At 57.9% G+C, this 20,417-nt stretch overlaps 1 protein-coding gene across 1 annotated transcript; it reads left to right on the top strand.

Moving 5' to 3' along the window:
* Positions 1–1,262: 1,262 nt before the first annotated feature.
* On the top strand, positions 1,263–19,166 carry NCS1 (neuronal calcium sensor 1). The gene is made up of 8 exons (XM_068211287.1): positions 1,263–1,578; positions 14,845–14,869; positions 16,383–16,521; positions 16,969–17,047; positions 17,158–17,246; positions 17,556–17,633; positions 17,984–18,100; positions 18,784–19,166. Exons 1-7 carry the CDS (start codon positions 1,515–1,517, stop codon positions 18,080–18,082), a joined length of 573 nt encoding a protein of 190 aa, XP_068067388.1. The 5' UTR covers positions 1,263–1,514; the 3' UTR covers positions 18,083–18,100; positions 18,784–19,166.
* Positions 19,167–20,417: the final 1,251 nt, after the last annotated feature.

Raw genomic sequence — 20,417 nt, 5'->3', positions numbered from 1 at the left:
GCTGTATCCAGGCACAGATTTTCCCCCTCTGTGGCTGCTACCACGGGAGTCCAGGCATGCCCAGGCAGCTCCAGCAGGGCCTTCATTGCAACACTGGCAGGAAGAAAACTGTATTTATCGTGTGCATCAGCACAGCTAATGACTGCACACAGACACCAAGCTGTTGTGGCGGCACAAAGCCCTGCATGGGTTTGAGGTGGGGAAAAGCTGGGTGCTGCTGCTTTTAGCACTTGTATGGTTTCCTGGCTGCACCACAAACCTGCTGTAGGTTGGATCTGTGGGGCTTTTGAAGCGATTGAACTTCATCTCTTTATGTGCACATTGCAGAGAGTGAGTGAAGGCGCAGTGGAGCCCTGATGTGAGAGAATGGTAGAATCACAGAAAGGTTTGGGTTGGAAGGGACCTTAAAGATCATTTAGTCCAATCCTCTTTCCAGGCAGGGAGACCTTCCAATAAACCAGATTGCTCAGAGCCTGATCCTGGCCTTGATCACTTCCAGGGATGGGGCAGCCACAGCTTCTTTGGGAAACCTGTGCGAGGGCCTCACCACCCTCAGAGAGAAGAATTTCTTCCTGATACCTAATCTAAACCCTGCCCCCTGTCAGTGTGAAGCCATTCCCCCCTCATCCTGTCCCTTCATGACCTTGTCCAAAGTCCCTCTCCAGCTCTCCTGGGCCCCTTTAGGCACTGGAAGGGGCTCTAAGGTATTCACAGAGCCTTCTCTTCCCCAGACTGAACAAACCCAGCTCTCAGCCTGAACATCCCGAGTTGAAAGAGACCCACATGAATCTGACTCCTCCACGTGGGGAACAGACTCCTCTTCATCTGGGGAACCCAGGGGTTGGAAAATGCTTCTGTGTTCATGTCCCACCAAGGTCACCCCCGGACTCCGAGCTCAGCCTTGCTCCAGGCTCTGTGTTCCCACCGCCAGCTCCCCTTCTCCTCATCCCCCCGCTGCCCATAAGCCCCCCCGCAGCAGGACCCCGATTCCCGACATTTCCCTCCGAGTGTTTCCACCGATCCCTGCGGGGCGGCTCGGGGGGATCCCGGCGGCGGGGCCGCTCTGGAATCCCCCTCCCTGCGGGGTCCTCCCGCCACTGGGAGCGGCAGGGCCGTGCCGGAGCCCCCTCCCCATCCCCATCCCCATCCCCATCCCCATCCCCATCCCCATCCCCATCCCCATCCCCATCCCCATCCCCATCCCGCTCCCGCAGCGCGGGGCGGGGCGCGCCGCCCCCCCGCCCCTCCGCGCCCCCGCGGCCGCTCCGCGCCCGGCGGCGGAGGGCGGGGAGGGCGCGTGGAGCCGGGGACACGCACACGGACACGCACACGCAGCGCGGCCCCGCAGCGCGGCTCTGCGGCCAAACCCCGCCAACAAAGACCCCTCCGCCCCGCTCGCCGCCGCCCCCCGCGGGATGTAGCCGGGCCGGGAGCCCCAGCGAGGCAGCGGCCCCGCCGCTCCGTGCCCCGCAGCGAGGCCGGGAGGCGGCGGGCTCAGAGGCGCTGCCGCCACCATGGGCAAATCCAACAGCAAGTTGAAGCCTGAAGTTGTGGAAGAGCTGACCAGGAAAACGTACTGTGAGTGCCCGGGGGGCTGCCGGGGGGATGCCGGGGGTGTGATGGGATCCGCGCTGCCGCCCGGCCCCGCCGCTCCCCCGGGTCGGTGCCGCGGCGAGCGGCGGCTCCTGCGGGGCCGCTCCCGGGGAGGGCGCAGGCTCGGCCGGGCTTTGTTGGAAGAATTCAGGGATTGGCCTGGGAGGAGGAAAAAACCCATAAGGCAGCAGAGACACGGAGAGGGGCAGCGAGCCAGGGGAACGCGCTGTTTTTTCACAAAAACCATCCTCCGTGGCCTATTTCTGAACCTCCGGGAACGGCGGGGCCAGGGCCGCATCCTGCCCGCCCGCGGCGCCCAGCGGAGCATCGCGCCCTCCCTCACAGCCCCCCCGCCCCTGCCCCGAGCATCCTTCCCCCGGGTTACCCGGCCCCCGGTACCCGCCGCGGGGATTGTCGTCCCCGCGCTGCCTCCCTGGAGCCCGGCAGCAGCTCCCGGAGCAGGGTGCCGAGCGTCTGGGTGGCTTCCAAAGTTTGGGTGCGTTAGTTGGAGGGGTTCCCTTTGTTATTGCGCTCTGAAGTGGAGAGAGGAGCCCGACGCCGGCGAGTTCGATATTTATCTGAGTATCTCAGTATCGGTTTAATAACCTGATTTTCTGAACGAGTGGCTTTCCCGTCTGGACCTCCACCGTAATCTAATTAACGTGGCTGGTGCCTCAGCCATCTAGTTTTAGCAAAATCATTTTTTTTTCCCTGAAGGATGCACAAAGGAAACAAAGGCTTTAGTGGCTCAAGTTTGCCTCCCCGCTTGCAGGTCGCAATATTCCCCAAACGTGCAGCAGACCTGTGAGCTCTCCCCTCTGTCATTGCTGCAGTCCCACGGCAGCGCTTACCCAAAAAGGCAATAGATTAGGATGCAGCAAGTTCTCCCATATGGAGAAGAGGCAATACTGGTGCATTGCACAACCCTACACGCGGGGTTGCTCTCTGCCATGGCACAGCCGGCAGCAGGCGGGAGGAGGGCAGGTGCTGGGGGCACGTCTGCATAGCCAAGCCGGGTGTGATGGTAGGAGAGGTTGGGGTACCCCGGCTGGGCTTCCTCAAAGTGCTCGGGGGGAGGAAGCAGTGAGAAGGTAGCAGTGCCAGGTGGGCACAGCCCCCGCTGGAGCTGAGCTGGGTTTTGGTGTCCTCACTGCAGCTGTCGCCCACGGCGAGTGCAGCCGTGCCGGGCCAGGTGCCGGTAGAGCTGTGCTGCAATCGCCCGCTCGGTTTGCAGCCACTGTGCCGACCTGATCTCTGATGGAGAGGAATCTGGGAACAGCCAGCCTCAGCACAGCCCTGTCTGCTGGTGATGTCCTGTGTGCTGGGCTTTCTGCACACCTGGAGTGGCTCCTCTGCCCAGGAAGGTGCCAACACCAGTGGGGCCAACACGGGGCACACAGGCAGTGATGCCCCATGTCTCACAGCCGAAGGCAGCCAAACACAGCGCTGGTGATGCCAACGTCTTTGGGCACAGAGATGTCTCAGCTGGATAAGGCCAGCAGGTCATTGCTTTTTTGAATCACTTCATTCCCAACTTTCTGCTCCTCTCTTTTGGGTGCCCTCCCCTTTCCACTGCACCCTTTCAAAAAAAGATTGTGGTCCTCTCATCACTTCCTCAATGAGTTTCCCGTCTGTCTGGAGCTTTGCCTGCCTGCTCTGGACCTCTCACTGCCTCTTTTTAAAGATCCCTGCACCTGTGCAGGTGAGGCAGCAGCACCCAGCAGCACATGGCCTTTTGCATGGCTGGAGTCTGGTGCAGCATCCCAGTGTGCCCCAGCAGCGTGTGGCTGGTGGTGTGGTGCCTGTCAAGGCGAGCTGTCGCTAATTCCAGGGTCTGTTTGTTGAGCTCTGCTCATTCCACCTCTCATCTCTGGGATTAATTACTTTAGCTGTGTGCCTCTGCCCCTTTTCTGCAGCTGTCAAGGCGAGCGTGCATTCCCTTGTCTGGTGATGACTTTACTGGGCCCTCCCAGGCACGGCTGAGAGCTCTGGTTTATCTTCAGACCATGGGAGATTGGAAAGATACCAATTTCCTTCTGTGTTTTGGGGAAGCCAGGCAGAGGAGAGGCAGGTAGGAGGGCAGGGCTGCGCTGAGTACAGTGGCAGGAACTGATCCAGACCCCGGTGCTGTGGCTGGTGGAACAGCTGGAGCAGGGGACAGTCATACACACAAATCCATGGCCTGCTCAAGAATTTCTGGGGGCCTGCTTGGAAAAGGTTTTTTTTCCACAGCATGTTGATATTTAGGCACATTTCTGGCAGACACAAGAGCATCCCTGGCCTTTGCTGCCCATCCCATGTCCCGTGTCCTGCCGTGTTACCAAGCAAGTGCTTGTGCGTGGTGCTGTTTCTGCTGTTGCTACAGCACATCTGGGCAGATGTCTCTAGCAGCCCAAACTGATGGGAACCTGCATTTGTCCCAGGGAGGTTCCCGTGGCAGCATGAGCCGTGGCTGTGGTACGTGAAGGGTTTCTCCCACGCTGGGATTTCCTTCCGTTGCATAATTTTCTGATTGTATGAATTTCCACACAAAACAAAGCAAATACCAAAAAGGCCCCTCTCAGTTCTGCAGAATCAGAGGGAAATGTCACCCCCTCTCTCTGTCCCATGTGGCTTTTCTGCTAATTTATCTCATCCATGGGACACAGAGGATATCTTCCCCTCAGTGCTCTTCGGTGCCTGGTGGCTTCTTGTGTCCCTTGTCCTCTCTGAGTTCTCCATCTCCTATTTGTGGTGTTTCTCTGGCCCTGCCTCAGCTGCAGCAATCCTGGGAAAAGCAGGAGATGGGAGCAGCCAGGAGAGGAGCATGGGAAGGCGCAGGTGCCAGGGCAGCTGTGGACAGGGAGGCTGAGCTGAGGATACTGCAGGGCAGCCGTCAACAGCCTCTGTGAGCTGTGAGGAATATTTCCCTGAATGCATTCAGAGCAGCTTGTCCCAGGCCCTGCTGGGAACTGGACATGGAAAGGCAGAAGCCTGGAAACCTCATCCCTTGGCTCCCCTCCCCACTCTGCTCCTGACTTACAGTGCTGGGGGCCAGATTTTAATGGCACTTGGACACCTAAAGGCGCAGAAGGGCTTCTTTGAAGTGCCGGCTGCCCAAATCTTCTTGGTTTGGACCCATCTGTGTGTGCCTTTCTGTGTCTCTGGGCACCTGAGTGCCCAGGAATACCTGGCAATGGCAAGATCCACCGTCTGCCAGGTGCTGGAATAGCACAGGTGCTGGAATAGCACAGGTGCTGTCCCCACCAGGCTGCAGGGCTGTTTAACCCTCCTTGGAGACAAGGCTGGTGCCACACAGGAGCGTGCAGGAGAAGTCAACGTTGAGTGATAATAATACTGAATAATAAATTATGTAATTCTTTGTGCTTTCATAGATCCTTTCATTGAAAAGTGCTTAATAATAATTAATTTATTAATCCTTCTGATGCCTCATTGGGGTAGCTCAGAGATGCAGTTTGGTGTTGTGTCCCAGGAGGTGGTAACTCCCGAGACTTGAAGGAACCACCATCCTCCCTGGATCACATCCTCTTCCATGGGGATTTAAACCTGAGCTTAACTTGGGCCAGGTGCTCACGGCTTAGGGCCCCAATGGGATTTGGGATTGTGTTTAAGGACCCTGTGGGGCCACAGTCAGAGGGTTCTGCTGGAGATTTATGAAGGTCCTGATGTGTGACTGCAGCCTGAATGAAGTGTGTGATGTGCACGTGTGCAGTTGTGGGTGCACAAAACATGTCCTGGGTGGAAATAACTTGGTGTGGACTCCTGGGAGAGAAACTAGGAGAGAAATACAGATCTGAGTGTTCCTACTCACAGCAGCACTGCCAGGCCAGGAACCCTTAAAATCATGAATCAGTTTTAAAAACGTGCACTGGTTTCAGAAGAGCACATTTTAGCTCTTTTTTTCCAGTCATTTTGGGGAAGATTGGCTTTCAGGGCTCCCTTTGCAGAGCTCCTGCCCATGTCCAGGACCAGCTCTGTGATATTTTTGAGGCTGCAATAGCTGAGCAATCAGGCATGCTCAGAGCTCTGCCAGTGCAGCAGCATGGCTCTGGGGCCAGGTTGGGGTCAGGATGGTTGGGGATGGTGGTCCTGGTGCTCCTGAGGCCACAGTGGGGCTCAGGTGAAGGTGTGGGAGCCACGGTGAGGGTGCCAAAATGACAGCCAGGCTGCAGAGTGGGTGCGAGGAAGATGCTCTTTTCCCAAGAACCGCATCCCACCCACTGTGATCTATTTTGTGGATTTTAAACTCACTCCAGCATCATCATTTTCTGCTCTTTCACAATAAGCCACAAAATTGGCTCCATTGCTCGACAGTAATGCAGGGAATTAAAGGGCATTAGTTTAAGAGCAAACTATAAACATATTGATTTGTAGTTACGGGGGTATGTGGTGGCGGGTGGAATTCTCTGGGAAAGGAAAGGAAATTCTACGATTACAGCAGTTTTCAGCCAGGAAAATGGATTGGTTCCTTGCTGGCTGAGCCAGGCTGGGGCTTTGCTCCATCATGCCACCCCAGTGCTGAGGAAATGTGCTGGCTGGGGCAGTGGGCAGGAGCTGAGGAGGGACCTTGGTAGCTCCCCCACTGCTGCTGGTTTATTTTTAGCCTCTGAAGTGTTTGGCCCCAGGCACTGGGTATCTCTGCCAGGTTGGTTTGTGTTGAAATCCCTCCTGTTGCTCATCCAGCAGAAAGTGGGGTGAGCTGGCCGGGTGGCTACGGACCCGTTATCCCTCAGTGGCAAATGCTGGGTGAAATTGTCAGTGTGGGTGACTTTTAACAGCGCTTGGAGTGACAGGACATGACGGGAATGGCTTCAAACTGACAGAGAGCAGGGTTAGATGGGATATCAGAAAGAAATTGTTCCCTGTGAGGGTGGGGAGGCCCTGGCACAGGTTGCCCAGAGAAGCTGTGGCTGCCCCATCCCTGGAAGTGTTCAAGGCCAGGTTGGCTTGGGGCACTGGGGCAGGGCGATGGGCAGGAGGTGCCAGAGGGATGCCCAGGGGCTGGAGTTTGTTTGGGGCCTGTTTTTGCTGCAGCCACATGTAAGCCAGAGCTGTGAAGGGGATTGCTGTGGTGCAGGTTCACTGCAAGGTCGATGTGGACCTGCTGTGCTGCCTCTGGAGGACTGTGGTGGTCTGGAGGCATCTCCAGCTCCTTCTCCAAGGTGGCCCCAACCTGGTCCCAGTGAATCCGACCCAGGGCATCCCACACGCACGTGGACCTGGGGCTCCATAGGTAGGTGAGAGCAAAACAAGTTTTGGGGTTTCAAAAGCGAGTTTTAAGGAGACCCTGCAGTCTCTGGGAGGTTCTTGCAGTGCCAGGGTGGGAAGGGGCAGACATGACCAACACCCTGCGGCAGAGCGGAGCAGCCGTCCCCGCCGGCCACGCTCGCGCCGCTGCTGCTCCAGCATCACAAGAATCACATTTCATTTATCCCCTGACATGTTAATGGATCTGCTTAACCACTCTCCTGACCTTTGCTGCTGCCGCTATAATTAAGGTTGTGAAACAAGAAGCTCTGAAGGCATCAAAGGAAGCGCCTGCTTCAGGGAGGAGCCTGTGGGCACGCTCACTCTGTTATCGGGGTGACATTTGTGGGGTTGCTTTGTTCCTCCTTCCCCTCCTTGTTCTTCTGGATCTTCTAGGGAGCTGGATGTCAAGGAAGCCAGGGCTCATGCCCTGGGCAGGGGTGGCCATGGGGGGCTCAGCCCCTCAGTCTGTGTCACTTCCATCACCATCGCTGCCATGGGTTCCCCAGCCCAGTGCTGCCAGCACAGGGCTCCCTCCCCACACCTCCTGCTGGAAGGAGGGCTGCCTGTGCTTCATCCACCTGTTTCTCCAGCATCTTCTGATCGATGGCTGGACCTGGTGGAGCTGCTCTGGGTCTCTGTGTCACCCCTCAGTGCACAGTGATCCCTACAGGAGAGACCAGGAGGGCAGCAGAGATGGCCCTGCTGCCAGCAAGGCTTTGCCTTGAGCATCCTCCTGACCTTCCCATGGCTCCAGGGAGTGATGGCTGAGCCAGAGGTACTTCCCTCCTACTTCCCACACTGGTCTAGTGGGGAGTTTTCTCCTCTGCCCAGGACAGGAATTGTTCCTTGGGTTGGAGATGGTGCCTTGGAGTGCCAAATCACGCTGAAATCCCTGTGGCCAAGGGATGGATTTAAGCAGGCAGCAGGACACAGCTGCCCCTGGATGGCCGGGTAGGGGGGCTGCTCCATCCCTGCTCCCAGCAGCACTGGGAATCCTCTGCCTCCAGGCATTGCTGCGCTGGCTTGTGGGGAAGCTGGGATTCAATCCTGGGACAGACCTGCTGCAGCCACCAGCTCCTGCTGTGGGGGTGCTTCAGCCTAATTCATTAATTTCCAAATGAAGGCACTGTCTTTGCCCTTCCTCTCCTGCCTTTGCTTCAAAGAACAACTTCTGCTTTTTCCCTAAACCCAATTTTCAAAGCCTAATGTCGGGCTCTTAAATATTTAATAAAGTCTAAAAAGGATTTCAGCTGCATATTGGCTTTCCTGTTGGTACCAGCCTTGGGGGAGATGAGAACTGCTCATGGACCTGTTTATCCAGTCTGGGAGCACGGCAGACCACTAATGGCAACTGCCGGTGAGGAGAGTGCCAAACACCCCAGCAGTGCTGTGAGCACTGCTCCGTGGGGACAGTGCTTGCTGAGCTCTGCTCCGTGTCCCAGAGGAACAAATGACACCAGTAACTCTGTCAGGCTTGAGCTCCAAATGTCTCAGAGGCTCCCAGACCTGCCGGGGTGCTGGTGATGTCTGTGTCTGATGGGGACAGAGGCCAGACTGGGAAAGCTGGGATGGGGATGTCCTGCTGTGGCAGGCAGGCAGCCCTGGCTGTGTTGGTGCCCACACAGTTGGGGTTGCTCCCAAATCCCTTGGAGATGTTGCAGGGATGGGCTCCCACAGAGAGACACCTTGGTGTGTGGGTGATGTGGCCGGGAGCAGGGATGGGCATGGGCTCAGCTGGGGGAACAGTGGCTGGGGCAAGCTGGGAGCAAAAGAAAATGACATCAGTCATTTTCCAGAAACAGTTGTTTGCATGGGGGTGACCCTGGTGCCACAGTCGTGTTTTACTGCCTCTGCCCCAGAGCTGTCCCTGTGCTACCTGAGAGCAGGAACAAAGCCCAGCCAGGGGTGGTCTGGTGGCCCCAGAGCTGGCAGAGAGCACGGGACTAGGACATCATTAAGGAGTTCAACCTGAATTTTAATGAGACCACATCATCAGGACCAAACTACCCAAATTTCCAAAGTGCTGATGCATGGTGTATCCTAAAAGTTACCATCATCAAACAGGGACTCTGGGCTCTGAGTGCCCTAGGATGGGCTGATGGACAGTCCCAGGGGAAGACTGAGCCTGCAAGAGTTCACCTCGTCCCTCCACCACCGTGCAGCTCCCGTGGGCCCTGGGCTCTGTGCTGGGGGTTGGTGCTGGAACTGGGGCAGTGCACTGGGAAGAACCTCGTGCTAATGCTCCAGCTGTCCCTGAGTGCTTCCCCCTGACTTCCCCGAATTGCACAAAGCCACCTGACAGCCCAGGCTGCCAGAGGTGACCCCAGCCAGCCCGGGCATACAGAGCATCTTGCTCTCTCTGCAGGGAGGCGCCCATTCTGCACCAGATGAGTTTGGGGGCTGGATGAAGTCTCACGGCTATTGCACTCACCTGCAACAGCTGCTGCCGTGCTCTTGGCTGAGTGTTTTGTAGGGACAAGGCCTGAAACTGGGAATGACCCCTGAGGCTGTGATGTGTTTAGCCCAGGTAACTCACCCTGCAGAGCCAGGGGCTGGCACTGGGGTCCCCCTGTGCAAACCGACGGGACCTCGCTGTGTCCGTGTTTGCAGGTGTGAAGTCTGCACCGAGTACCGAGCTGTGGTCGCTCTGAGGGACCAGAGGTGAATTCTGCAGAGGCTGTTCAGACCGCGAGGCTGGCGCTGTGATCCAGGGGCCGGAGCGAAGCCGGAGCGAGCGCACGCACACGCTGCCGAGCCGGGCGGGAGGGAGCGGGGCGCTCGAAATTGGTCAATATTAACATTGTGATGATGCTGAGAGTGGGGTTTGTATCAGATTTACGTTCAGACAATTCTTAAATATGTGTTTCGCCGGGACGAGGGGCGGAGTGTGTTTGGCATAAATTGCAGGGTGTGCGGGGCTCACCCCGCAGCCCCGGGTGTTTCACGCGTGCGGGGCCCTGCAGCGCACGCATGAGCGCCCCGGGCTCATCCGCATCGGTGCCCAATTAATTCACGCATGAGCATCCAATCAACACATGCATGAGCGCACAATTAATTTACATATGAGCACCCAGCTGGATTTATGCATGGCTGCCCGGTGAATTCCCGCTGGATCGCACGCTGCTGCTCCGTGCATGAGCGCCCTGGTTGTTGCTGCATGAGTGCCCAATTAACCGGCGCACGTGGCTGCAATTAGCTCATGCCTGAGTGTCCAATTAATTCATGCATGAGCACCTGATGCATTCACACCTGAGTGCCCAATTAGTACGTGCACAAGTGTGTTATCTCCTAATTACACTAATTTACACATGAGTGCCCAATTAGCTCACGCAGGAGTGCCCAGCGAATGGGCGTGTGACTGCTAAATTAATCCGTGCATGAGCGCCCCGTGAATTCATGGATGCCCAAAAAAATGGATGTATGAGCCCCCAGCTGGTTCGTGCATGAGCAGCCCTTGCACTCTCGCCGCAGCACCCGGGCAGTTCATGCATGAGCACCCAATTAGTTCACCTAGAAGCACCCACATAATTTAGGCACGAGTGCCCAATTAGTGCACGCATGATCTCCCGGTGTGTTTTTGCATGAGTGCCCCTCTGGCTCAGGCAGAGGTGCTCACTTGGTTCGTGCATAAATGCTCCATTCCTTCACGCCTGAGCACCCATTGTGAGTGCCTAATTTCCCCCGGCCTGGGCACTGCTCTGAGCACCCACAGCAGGTTTAGGCAGCCCCAAACCCGATGGGAACCCCATCCTGGGGTGATGTGCTGGCTCCCCCAGACTGGGATGCCCGGAGACCCTGTGAAGAAGCCACAGCAGTTCCCTGGGGGAAATAAATACCACGGGACTGCCCCTGCCATGACCCAGTGTGTGGTGCTGGACTAGTTGCCCGTGGGTTAGCACAGCCCATGAGCTGGCATAGTTGGAGTGCCCTGTGGCGGTGAGGGAAGCCACTTTGTGCCTGGAAATAATTAACTGGTTTCCCTGATAAGCCTGCGGTGCTCACGGCCCCACGGGATCAGGGTGCTTTCCTAGCAGCTGGGGCACGGGGGGACGTGTGGGGGCTCGGGGGACACTCCTCACTGCTGCTGCGTGGGGACAGTGCTTGCTGTGCCTTCGGGAACCCAAACCTGCACAAGGACAGAGCCGTGCCCATGGTTTTGGCACCCAGGGCTGAGCTGAGTGTGCACAATCCTGCTCAGGGTGCAGTGCTGCAGCCGTGGCCAAACCCTTGCCCCTGGACACAGGGGAAGGGATGTCGGCACAAAACAAGCCCCTGGGGGGCTGAAGCATCACGTCACCTCATGCATCCCACCGTGACCAGGGGTCCCTGAACCATTCGAATCCTCCTTCCTCCTGCCCCGTCCCCGCCGCAGTCCAGCGAGCTCCCTGCGGCAGGGCGACGGATGGGGATTTGCAGTCCCGGGTCCCTCCTCTCCTCTCTGCCTGGAAAACACAAATTAACAGGCTTGAGCACTGATTAACCAGAGCTGATTCTTGCTGCAGTGGCAGCTGGGTGGTGGGAGGAGAGGGGGCACGCGAAGGGCGGGTGGTGACGGAGCTGTCAGTCCTCGCCTGTGCCACTGGGATTGATGGAGAGGTGGGGGGAGAGGGCTGGGGGGGAGAGTTAGGTACCGGCAGCTGGGAGGAGGGGGCTGGGGGCTGCTCAGAGGCTCTGTCCCTCTGCGCTGTGTGAGATGCGAGACGCTGAAACCTTCTTCTTTGAGGTGGGATCGGGAAGGGACCGACCGGCGAAGAGAGAGAGGGCCCTTGGATGCGGTTTGGCTGTGTGGGACAGCTCCTGAGCTGCTCTGGGTGCCTGTCCCTGTCCCTGTCCCCGCTGCCTGCGCTGCGAGTCCCGCGCTCTCCCGTTCTTTGCGCGGCGCCGCTGCCGCGGAGCGGGGCTGAGCGCTCGGGCCGGCGCCCGCGGGGCGACGCTGGGGCTCCCTGCTCGGCGATGCCTCTTCCAGAGTTGCGGTTCATAACAAACGATTATACTCTGCCTTTATTTAGCGCCTTTCATCCCCGAGGAGCCCGGGGCACGCTGCTACTAACAAGCTGCTACGTGCACTATTTATAGCCCTCCCCAGCGGGCTGCGGGAGCGGCGGTGCCTGGAGCGCGGCACGGCAGCTGAGCCCGGCTCCTGGCTGGAGCACGGCCAGAGACCCGGCCCTGCTCCGGTGGGGTGCTCTCTGGGGCTGCTGTGGCTCATCCCCTTGTCCTGGGGCGTCGGGGGCGCGCCTGGCCGAGGTTTACATCGCTGCAAATTGGTGTGTGTCGGCTCAGTACCGCGCCGTAATCGATGCCGCGGGAGGGAAATGCAGCAGCTGCCGCGGCACAGGTACTGTGTGAGCCCGGCTGGGCTCTGCCTGCCGGGGAGATGCAGAGCAGAGGAACAGCCCTGTCCCCGCCCTGTGTCCTCTGTCCCCAGCCCCAGGTCAGGTGGTTCAGCCACGCACCCAGTAGCGTGTCCCCAAGGCTTCTGTGGCTGCAAGTCGGGCATTAGCATTCCTAATTGGTGCCACTCGGAGTGTCAACACCCAGCAGGGTCGGAGTGGCTGGGAAGTCGTCATCTGTCCCGGATCCGTGACAGCAGGTACAGGGAGGCAGGTCCTGCTCGGTCCCCGCACTGGATCAGGGTGGGGTGGTTCCCTGCCCTGGGAACACTGCCCCTGGGCAGAAGGGAGATTTGGTGGCATTGAAGGGGTGAACGCAGAGGTGGGTGGTTTTCCAAGGGCTGGGAGATGAGGCCTTGCTCCCACCTCAGGACAAACCCCACAGATTCCCCAGCACCCAAGGCTGGAGGACAGGCACCGGTGCCAGTGTGCTGGAGGAGGGATGGGGCTCCGTATGGCTCCATGCCAGGATGCACATTAACAAATCCCTCATCGGGAGCCCTGTGCTGATTTCCAGCCTGGCACCTGAACGGTTCCCTCCCTCGGAAAAGCCTCTCCTGGGAGCATCACACATCTCTCCTGCGGCACGAGGGGAGCTGGCTCCGTCCCTCCCTCCCGCCTCAGCCCGAGCGTGTCATTACCAGCATTTCTCCCGTACTAAAAAAAGCACAAATTTCTTAATTGTTTCCTGCTGGAGTTGAAAGGCAGCTCCCGGGCCCAAAATAGCACGTTGGGGAAAAAGCAGTCGAAAAAGAGAGAGCAGAAGGCGATTTGCCTGGAGGGGCTGAGCCGAGCTCTGACTGCAGCCCCGGCTGCTGCTGTGGTTCGTTTTGCCCTGAGGGCTCACCCTCATCCTCCTCCTTCCACCTGCCCTCCTTGTTGCTCATGGGTGCTTGGGCCTGCAGAGCTGGTGCTGGGGCATCCCCTGGGCATCCTCAGGGTGGAGGTCACGGCTGGTGTCTCAGTGCGGGTGTGTGCAAGGAGTCTGTTCCTGTTGGAGATGTCCCTCAGAATCTCTCTTTTGGAAGGATGCTTCTGTGCAACCTTTTTTTTTTTTTTTTTTTTTTTTTTTTTTTTGGATGGGGAAATCCCTTGGAACTGCTATGACTGATGTTTTAGCCCACCCCAGCTCAGCTGCTGGATGCAGCGTGTCCTTCCTGCCTCCCTCCTGCCAAGAGACCGCTGTGTGCCCAAAACAAACAGCCCCCCGAATCCCTCTTGTGACACTGCCAAAGCCCTGTGTCCTTCATCCCAGATGCTGAGCATCCCTGTGCCTGTGCCCCCCTCCCAGGGAGCTGCTGTCCAGACACCCCATGGGTGCTGCTTTTGCTGAACCCCAGGGAAATGGGGAAATTAAAAGCTCTGTCCCACAGGTGACCCCTGTGCTGGGATGGAGGGACCCTCCAATGCATGGGGAGAGCCTTGGGCACAGAAATTCCTGCTAACAGGGATGCTGGAGCCAGAAACCAGCTGGTGATGAGGTGGGGGCTGTTGTGTGCCCTCTTGGCTGCCCCACTGCTGCTGCCCCAGCCCTCACCTCTGAGCTCTGCACCTTCTGCCAGGCACATTACAAATCTTCCTGATGGAAAATTGCTTTCTTTGTTTTTTCTTGCCATCCAAGGTAATTGGCATCTGTTGGTGTGTCTTCGGTCTCTATTTTTATCAGCCGTTTGCACATTGACATCTCCACTCGCCTCATTATCCCCGTACCTTTCAGACCTGCAGCTTTTTTTATCATTATTTAGATGCACGACGCAAAGGAAATGACAAAAGAGGCCGTTCCCCCCGTGCCCACCTGCTGGCACCTGGCTCCCTGCTGTGGGGAGGCACAGGCACAGCCTCTGCAGTGGGACATGCAGTGACAAGTGCCAGCCCCTGCCCAGCATCCTGCATCCCTCAGAGCCTTTCCTCTGCTGAGGACATTTTTAATCTCAGCAGCTGTCCCTTGGCTGGGGACACTTGGGGTGGCCAGTGCTGTCTGTTTGCTAGTTTGTTGTATTTTGGGTTTTTTTCCAGAGCCTGGTGAGGCTCCCCAGTGTGCTGGGATGGGTTTGATGATGTTTCTCCAGAGACAGCTGGTACCTGGGCAGATGCCAGCCCTGGGGCTGTGCCTGTGCCCACGTTCAGTGTGTCTATGTCAGGACCAGGCAAGTCCCTTCCCTGAGCCGCCTCCAGGCAGATGTTTCAGCAGATGTTCTCAGGGGTGTTTTGGATCTGGGAAGATGAGATAGCAGGGCCAGATCCTCCCCCGGCATGATCAGCTTGTCCCTTTCATGGTCCATCGTGGTTCTGCATTCCCTGAGCACAACACAAAACATCTTGGGAGTCTCCCTGGTTTTGGGGGTCTCCAGCACCTGCAGCCCTGGCCCCATGGACCACCTGGGCTGGCCCAGGCTGTGCCTCAAAAGCAGTTTCTGCTACATGGGGAAAACTTGGCAGGTCATGGAGCAAGTGAAACCTGCAATGAATTCCCCAGGGAATTAATTGTTGTGAGCCCCAGAGCATTCCCCAGGGAATTCACTGATGAGCAGTGCAGAGGAACAGCTGTCACTGCAAAAGCACTAAATTTCTGTCTCTTTTTTCTCTTTTCTCTTGTTTTCTCTTGCAGTCACAGAGAAGGAGGTGCAGCAGTGGTGAGTGCCTGCCATGGTGGTGAGCTGGCTGGGGCATGGGGCTGTGGGCAGGGGACAGGAGCTGGTGGCACTCAGCCACCCCACTGGCTGGGGAGAGCGGGGACGTGCAGGAGGTGTGGGCAGGTGCACCTGTATTGGGGTGCAGGTGCTGCCTCATAGAGGGGGGACCAGAAAGTTGAGGGGCTTTCCTTGCACATCCTGTGCAAGGGCTGGGTTCTAGTGGCTCTTCCCTCCCCTTACGAGCAGACAAAGAGCATGGGGACATGGGGACTGTCCAGCTGGTGACCTGGAGCAGGAGGCTGATGCTGTCCCAGCACGTTCCCTTTGGCAGCAGGGCCTGCAGAGGCTGTCAGGGGTAGGACCCATGGTTTCTTGCCGGCAGCATGTTCTCACTCCATCCCCTCCACCCCACCGAACACAGCGCCCTAGAAAAGCCACTGCTTCCCTTTCATCTCCCTATCCCACCAGTCAAGGTCTGCTTTCTTTATCTCTTTCTCTCATCCTTCCCCCCCACCCGATGAGTCATAGCTGCAGCAGCGTGAAAAAGATGTCACCGGCACTTCGGTTTCCCACCTCGCCACCCCCTTCCCCTCCTCCTCCAGCCCTTGTCCCAGGGCTGCAGCGGGCGCCTGACAGATCTGGGCGATGTGTTGCATAATATTCACGTACCCCACGTGATCCCCGTGTGGTCCCACATGCTCCCTTCGTGCTCCCTGTGTGGTGCCCACACCCACGGAGACAGCGAGCCCCTTCCCTGCGCCCTCCGGTGCAGCTGCACTTTCCAGAACCCAGGTCCAGCCTGGAGCTGGGAGCGAGGGCTTTTTGGGGTGTTAAAGCATTGATGGGTTTGGAAGTGTCCCGGGCTGTGCCACCTGAGGACACAGGAACCCCGCTGTGTACCCCAGCTCCTCTGAGCAGCTTTCATTTGGGGTCGTGCAAAAATTATCACAGAATATCCTGAGTTGGAAGGGACTCACAAGCATCAGCATAAGTCCAGCTCCTGGTCCTGCACATCCCAAGAATCCCATGTCCCTGCAACTGTTGTCCAAACACTTCTTGACCTCTGACATCACCACTTCCTTGGGTAGCCTGTTCCAGTGCCCAGCCATCCTCACAGAACTCAGTGGTCACTGTGCCATTGTTTTTTGCCAGGGCACGGCTGCAGCATGGCATCGCTGCCAGTCCTGGCTGGGCAGTGGGTCCCTGTCACCTCCCATGTCCCAGACAACGTTCAGCACAAGCCTGGTTGTGGCCCTCTTGCCACTTGTGGGCTGGCAGCAGGTTGGAGCAGTGCAGTGGGCATCACTTGCTGTCACTGGTGCCACTCACTGCTTGTCCCTGCTGCCACCCTCACTGTGGTGCCCACAGGGACCTCATCCACAGGGTGGCTGATGGGAGCGACACAGGGAGCACCTGGGGACCTTCCCAGCTCCAGCCCACTGCAGCACTGGGGAGAGCCTCCCACCTCAGTGGGGAGGCCCTCCTGGGCCCACACTGTGCCCTCCATCCGCAGGTACAAGGGCTTTATCAAGGACTGTCCCAGCGGGCAGCTCGATGCCGCCGGCTTCCAGAAGATCTATAAGCAGTTCTTCCCCTTCGGTGACCCAACCAAATTTGCCACCTTTGTTTTCAATGTCTTCGATGAGAACAAAGTAAGTTTGGGATCCAGAAGCCTGGTCCAGGGCGGTCAGGGCTGGGTCTGAGGTGATGGTGGGATGGGTTTGGAATGTGTCTGCCTGGCACTGGAGGAGCAAAATATTCCAGCGCTTCCTGGGGCGTGAAATTGAAGTGGCACAGCTGGAGCGAGCCCCTGTGCTTATTTTAGTTGGGGAGAGTCACGTGGGGAAGGGCAAAGCAGGAAGGGAGAAGCAGTGTTTTGGTGTCCTGACAAAAGCCCATCCCTGTGGTGCCCCCCACGTTCCAGAGCCGCTCCTGCCGGGATGTTCGCTGGCGGGCTGGGCACCGGCAGCTGGATCAGTGCATCACTCCTCCCTCCCTGCTGCCTTTTCGGATGTGGCCCCCCAGAGGCCACATGGGAAGGGAGGACTTTGCTGGGCAGGAGTGGCAGCAACACCCTGACCCCTCCTTTCCTCCCCCAGGATGGGAGGATCGAGTTTTCAGAGTTCATCCAGGCGCTGTCGGTCACCTCCCGGGGGACGCTGGACGAGAAGCTGAGGTGTAAGTGCTCCCCATGGGATGCTGGTGGGCTCAGTCCCACGAGGGTGCTGGGATGTGTGCCCAGGGCAGGGACCACAGTCCCAGCCCCTTGGGGTTGCTCTGTCTTGCAGGGGCGTTTAAGCTGTACGACTTGGACAACGACGGATACATCACGAGGAACGAGATGCTGGACATTGTGGATGCCATTTATCAGATGGTGGTAAGAGAGGCAGGGTGGCATGGGGCAAGCAGTCCCTGGGGGTCCCTGCTGGGCTGGAGCTCAGCTCTGTGGGAGTGCTGAAACACCCCCAATTCCTTCTTTGGCCTTTTTTGGCGGGGGGTTATGGCCATCGTGGCTGTCATGGCCAGGGCAGTGTCTGGATCTGGTTGCTGAGGGTGGTTCTGGTGCCAACGCTGTCCCCTTGCACCCTCTCCTGATGTGGGGTGGGGGGGGACAATCCTTGCCTGGGGACACCCTCCAGGCAGGGCACGGATGGGTGTGTGACCTGGTCCTGTCCTGCTGCTGCAGGGGAACACAGTGGAGCTTCCCGAAGAGGAGAACACTCCAGAGAAGAGGGTGGATCGGATTTTTGCCATGATGGACAAGGTGAAGATGCTTGAGGGTTTTTTCCCTGTGGCCAAGGGATTTAGGAGGTGCTGTGGGTGGGTCCCTTTGCTGCATCCTGGCTCCTGCAGGTGCCTCCTTGCCCCACCAACACAAGGTCTCAGCTGCTGCCAAGATCACTGTGGGTTACCCACATCCCTCTGGCATCCCTGTATCCATTTCAGGGTCTCCAGGGTGGCATTGTCCCCTCCACGGCTGCAGCCATGGGTGGCTCAGTGGGGAAACCGAGGCTGAGGCAGCGGAGTGGGGAGGGTGTGTGGGCTGGTGTGGACGTGCCGGGCTGTCGGGTGCTCAGCTGGGTGAAGCAGTGCAGTAACAGGAGCGTTTTGCAGAACGCAGACGGGAAGCTGACGCTGCAGGAATTTCAGGAGGGCTCCAAGGCCGACCCCTCCATCGTGCAGGCGCTCTCCCTCTACGATGGGCTCGTATAGTCCCGGGGCCGAGCGGCGGTGAGTGCAGTACCAGGGGCTGCGGGGGCCCCATCTCCCCCATCTGCCATTCCCACCTCCCCCAGGCACAGACAGCTGATTCTCCTCTGCTGAGGCACCAAAACATGGATATCCCCCAAAAATCCAGCTGGGAGGAATGTTTTCCCCGTTCTGATAGGTTTCTCCCAGTCCTCCCCGTATCACAGAACCCCCTCAGACCTCATCCCATGGAGATGGAAATGTTTGCCTGCGGCACAGCTCGTGCACTCACCAGCAGATGTGGCTGCAGAGGAGGCAGGGAGGCAGCTGGCGTGCTGGGGGCATGGGGACGCTCCAGAGACAGAATATATTAAATGTTTTATTTATCTTATGTCTTTATTATATTATGCCCTGGAGCTGGGTTTGGCACGGCACTGTCAGGGACACTGGTTCACAGCATCATACAGGTGCTGGCCTGAGCGTCCCGTGGTCCTTGCTGTGCCCTGTGGAGCTGTGCAGAGTCTCTTGGAGTGTTTTTGGTCATCACAGTCCAGGCAGTGTCCTGGGGGTGCGGTATTTTTAAGCCCACTGGAGTTTTGAGATTTTCAGTATCTATTCTATTTCTGGCCTTGCCCTTCCAGCTGTGCTGGTGTTGCATGAGATGGCCACAGGGATTTCTGGCCATCCTTTTCACCCTATTTCCCTTCATCCACGCTCTCCTGCAGATGCCTGGGGGAAGATGCTCTCCGTGCCATCCGACCACCGCCGTGCGAAGCTTGCCTGTCCCTCCTGGCCTTCCTTTCTGTTCTGCGAGCAAGGAGTGCCCTCAAAGCGCGAGCTCACTCCCCCTCTCTGCGCTCTGAACCAGCCGCTGCCATTCGCCAAGTTCCGCTTTTTCCAAAAGAACCCCGCGCCAGACCCCGGTCTGAGCGGCAGCGAACGTCCAAGACTTCAGGGCCGGGGGAATGGCTCGAGCATCGCCGCAGGCAGAGCCCCCTCTCGGCCTCCTCGCCCCCTTGGCTCCCTTTTTCCTGCGTTTTCGGATGGGACTGCGGATGCGCCGGCGGGGTCCTCTCTTGGGAAGCGGCCGGAGAGGAGCCCGAAGGTACCGGGGGCTGCACCCCCAGGGTCTGTCCCTGCGGGGTGGCCGGGGAGCCGAGGCACCGATGGCCATTGGGAACAGAGTCCTGGCGTCACCCACGATGCCGCTGGCAGCCCGGCTCGGCTCACTAGGGATATATATTATATTATTATTTTATTTTTTCTGGTGAGACAGTATTGTGCTTTTTGGTTTGGTTTTGTTTTGTTGTTTTGGTTTTTTATTTTTTTTTCCTTCGGTGGAAAAAAGTGAGGCTTTTTTTTATATGCCTAATCTCGACGATCGATATCCTTATTTATTTGTTGTAAATGTTGCTGCTGTGTTTTGTCTCTCGTGTGTGTGTCCACCCACCCAGGTGAGGATTTGTAAGGTTTACATGCTCGTATTGCGGGGACCCGGGGGCCTGCAATAACAATGAAGCCAAAAATCTGCCTTCCCCCCTCTCCTCCCACCCCCTGTATCCCAAGCTCCGTGGGCTGGCTGCTGCTTGGAGGGGATGCTGTAGCTTCTTTTCCTCTTCCTGTTCCCGTGTTCCCTGCATTTTTCTGTCCACCCTTCCCTTAGGGAGCTCAGTGAAGGCTCACTCAGCCCAGCCTCTGAGCAGACCAAGCTCCATCCCTCAGATGGGCAGGGTGAGGAAACTGCTGGGCACCAGAACATCCCTATTTCCTCCCTTTTATTCATTTTCTCACTGCATGAAAAAGTATTCATGGAGCCCCGAGTTGGGTTTTGCTTTCAAGCAGATTCCTTTGCTGTGTTCTGCTTTGCAAATGGTGGGAAGGTATTTGGTGCTGGCTGTGAGCCATCCTGTGTGCTGGAGGGGCAGAGGGGGAGCCTTGCTCTGTCTTGCTCCGTCCCCCCATCCCAGCTGGGACAGGGTGACCGGGGAGTGCCAGGCTGGGCTGAGCACAGCTCGGGGTGTCTCCTTCCCCCACCACTCCCACAGGACATGGGAGGTTTTGCTGTGACCCCAAGCAGAGCCGCTTGCACCCACCTTGGAGGAGGAAAAGGGCTGGGAACACACACCTGGGGACACTGGGCTGCAGCCCCCCTGTCATGAGCGGGGCCTGCATGACCTCTCCAAACTCCATCAGCACCCAGCACCCCTTGGGGATGTGCCCCCAGCTCAGCCCCACGGTGGGACACAGTTGGCATGTCTGCTGGAGAATGAGCATTGCATGGGTGATGCCTCAGCTGCTCCGGGAAAGGAGAGATGAGCATTCCTTCAGGAGCAGAGTGCAAGAATCCTTTGGGACCCCT

The sequence above is a fragment of the Anomalospiza imberbis genome, chromosome 21 (genome assembly GCF_031753505.1).
Source record: "Anomalospiza imberbis isolate Cuckoo-Finch-1a 21T00152 chromosome 21, ASM3175350v1, whole genome shotgun sequence".
NCBI classification, from domain to species: Eukaryota; Metazoa; Chordata; class Aves; order Passeriformes; family Viduidae; genus Anomalospiza; species Anomalospiza imberbis.
This window is presented reverse-complemented; position numbering and strand designations above follow the sequence as displayed.